The sequence below is a fragment of the Ascaphus truei genome, chromosome 20 (genome assembly GCF_040206685.1).
Source record: "Ascaphus truei isolate aAscTru1 chromosome 20, aAscTru1.hap1, whole genome shotgun sequence".
Taxonomy (NCBI): Eukaryota; Metazoa; Chordata; class Amphibia; order Anura; family Ascaphidae; genus Ascaphus; species Ascaphus truei.
The window spans coordinates 21,010,334-21,013,996 of record NC_134502.1 but is presented as its reverse complement, the minus strand read 5'-3'; the positions used below and the strand labels follow the sequence as shown (position 1 = coordinate 21,013,996).

The 3,663-nt window shown below is 37.6% G+C and overlaps 1 protein-coding gene across 1 annotated transcript; it reads right to left on the bottom strand.

The window, feature by feature from the left end:
- Positions 1–335: 335 nt before the first annotated feature.
- Positions 336–1,339, bottom strand: LOC142471012 (olfactory receptor 11A1-like). Its single transcript, XM_075577810.1, has one exon. It carries the CDS (start codon positions 1,337–1,339, stop codon positions 395–397), a length of 945 nt encoding a protein of 314 aa, XP_075433925.1. The 3' UTR covers positions 336–394.
- Positions 1,340–3,663: the final 2,324 nt, after the last annotated feature.

Genomic DNA, 3,663 nt, shown 5'->3' with positions numbered 1-3,663 from the left:
CTGGCCCACTGGCTTATGTTCTGGATTTCTGAGGTATGAGTTTATTAATTGGTGTTAGGGTTCTGTCTGTGTACTATTAAGAAAGTTTCCTGAAGGTTTTCAAGCTATTCCTGTTATCTAATAATTATATTTATTTTTATACATTTTGTTATACATTCAATTATATAGCTCCATATTATCACTGTCCAAATCTAGCACTGTTGCTTGAGGAGAATAATGGTGCTGAAATACCTTTGTTGATGCATATTTGCTTTAATTTCAATATACTGTAACAGCAAAACTACAGGTTATAAGAGGTATCCTTACTGCAACTACTATATCTTTCAGTAAAGATGCTTCTTTTACCGCTTTGAACACAACCCGATAGAATTGACCTTCTGTAGTTTATCTCATGCTACTCAATATATGTTGGTACCCTTATACTGATACATTTCCACAGAGCTGCCTGGATCTCCTTATTCCTCAGAGTATAGATGATGGGATTGAATAACGGGGTGGCGACTGTGTACAGAAGAGAAGTGATTTTCATTACAGTCAATGACTGTCCTTTGGATGGAACCACATATTTAGCAATCAGTGTCCCATAATATGTGCACACAACGGCCAGGTGAGAGCTGCAGGTGGAGAAGGCTTTCTGTCTCCCAGTGGTGGAGGAAATCCTGAGGATGGTGAGGGTGATACAGATATAAGTCACAATGATGAAGAAAAATGGGAGAATAACACAAGGGATGCCTAGAAAAGATAATAATGTATCAGCAATGAATCTGTTTGAGCACAAATGTTCTAAGAGAGGGGTTAAATCACAGAAGAAATGGTCAATGACATTGGGGTTACATAACTGAAATGAACAAACCAAAATAACCATACTTAGTGCTGCCATAAAACCTAAGGCCCAAGACCAAACAAACATTTGGCAGCAAAGTTTAAAGTCCATAATAGCAGAGTACCGCAATGGGTGGCAGATGGCCAGGTATCTATCATAAGACATCACTGTAAGGAGGAAACATTCAGCAACTGCTGAGGTAGCAAATAGGAAAAATTGAGAGATGCAGCCAGTGAGAGAGATAACGCCCCTTTCTACCATTATTACGTTTAGCATGTTAGGCACAATATCTGTGGTTAGCAAGATGTCAGACAGGGACAGGTGACTGAGAAAGAAGTACATGGGCCTACGGAGCTTGTGACTGGTTGACACCAAGACAATGATCAGGACATTTCCAGCTAAGGTGCAAATGAATAACAGAAGGAAGATAAGGAAGAGTAAGATCTTGAAGTTGTGAATTGCTGGAAATCCCAGAAGCAGAAATTCTGTAACTGTGGTCAGATTCTCCCAGAGCATTGTGAGATGTTAGAGTAAAAGGAGATCTTCATATTAAATATCAGTTCTCGTGCTGCAAGAAGAAAGAGTTTATTCAGATATACAGATGCAGCGGCCATTATTTTAACAAATCTCGCGGCGTATACCTCGGAATACCCATGTCATTGTGCGGGATTTCGTCCATCCGTATCGCCTTAAGACGCGAGTGCAGGCGAGTGCATAAAATGGCATTTGAGTGTTCTTGCTTTTAAACACCTGAAATTTACACAGTAGCAAAGTACTGTACACATTACAATTAATTCAATTCGTTGCATTAAATTGCACACAATCCATGAATTCAAACAATGCAACCACGATAAACACGTGTCCCTGGGGCGATTGGCCGCGTTCATGCCGCGTGGAGTACAGCAGCGCACACACGAAAACGGCACCATGATTTGTTAAAATAATGGCCGCTGCATCTGTATAATACATATAAGACATAAAAGCCTTGATATATTAATGGTACACAAAGTACACTATGCTTTATTGTACTTTGTATAATAAATATATATATGTTTAAATATATATATATATATATATATATATATATAAATATACACACAATATATATTTATATATATTTGCTAAAAAAAACAGATTAGGGATAGGGACAGAATAGCGGAAACATGTTACATACAGTACATATTCTAGATGAGGTTAAAAGAATACAATATGTCCATCAAGTTCAACCTATGAAATATTTAGATGACAGATACTGTACATGACTTATATATTTGCACTTCCAGTATTTATATCCAGAGGAAAACAAACAAAACCCCAGTGAAACATTGGAGAAGGAGTACTTTGGGAGAAGATAAGGGATCACCACAAAGAGTTGGAGAAGGAGTACTGATGTCTCATAAGTGCACTGATGTCTCATAAGTGGCAAAATAAAGTAATTTGTGACTCTAAATAATGGCAATCAGGTTTCTCTTGCTTCTCACACATAGTTTTTCCGACGGCTTCTGGGAGGGTAAATCTGGTTATATCTGTATAACACGTAAAGAAAATGAGGCTTCAGAGGTAATTTACCCCTTTTTGTGCGTACCAACTATTCCCTTCTTCTCCCCATGTGCTTAAAGATATGAAGTACAAGTAATGCAGGCGCACATATTGTGTCACTGCCCAATGATCCAATTGGAGGAAAAATAATAAAATAAATTGACGTTACTTGGGATAAATCTTCCCTTTGGTTAATGGTTCCTAATACAAACCACAAAACGATATAAACATTGTATGGTTCAATTGAAACTTAAAATAGAAGTGATAACGGCAGAGATATTTGCAGATGTAGCCGGCGTCATTGTTTCCTCTGGTGGGATATGTTGGGATGTGTTGGGATGTGATGGGATATGATGGGATATGATGGGATATGATGGGATATGTTGGGATATTCTTCTCTGTCACTACCACTGAATTTTAACATCCACTCCAACCAGATATCCCTCTTACAAACACTGTATATAATACTTCTTTAAGTTTGAAAGCTCGCAAAATATCAACTACTTGTTTGTCCAATAAAATGTGTCATGTCCCCTCACTCCCTCTCCCTCCTTTGTTACTACATGGCGGAAAGGACCAACACGGCTCCCCACCCTCACTGAATCATATTGGAACTATGGGATATTCTGAGTTATAACAGGATATGTTCTGTTATCTCTAGGAACAATGAGTCTGGCTACAATACATCTGTTTTGTCAACTCTGACAATAGGAAAATTAACTGTATGCACCAATCTGTGGAATAATTTACTGGTTTTCTTTACAGTCGTACTCTTTAATAATGATGTTGCATTTTGGGCTGTGATAGGATCCCCTTTGTTGTACATGCCGTGTACCACATCTGTAACTCTCAGGACACATATTGGGGCTGGAAATCCTTTCCTTACTGTAATTATACCTCACCTATTTTATGGATCTTTTTCCCAATCACCTGCTAATTATACTGTGTGAAACTTTATAAATAAACAGAACATACAAATACAGCACATGGTTAAAAAGACTTTGTAGGTGTTTAATCCTAAAGCAATGATACGTCGTAGTATGAAGGAAACATTGAATTAGGGAGCATTTTATAAACCTGAGTAGAAATACACTACTTATGCTCAAATTTATTCTTACTGGGACTTTTCAATGATGTTCACTTTTTCTGCTACAAATTAGTTTGATGGCTTATTAATTTTTATTGCTGAGGTTAGTGATTACCCAACTACATTATTCTTTAGTGAAACAATTTGTGACACAGGGGCATTACAAAGTTTCCAATCTGCAAAACTGGAGCACAAATGTAGCATAAAGGAAGGG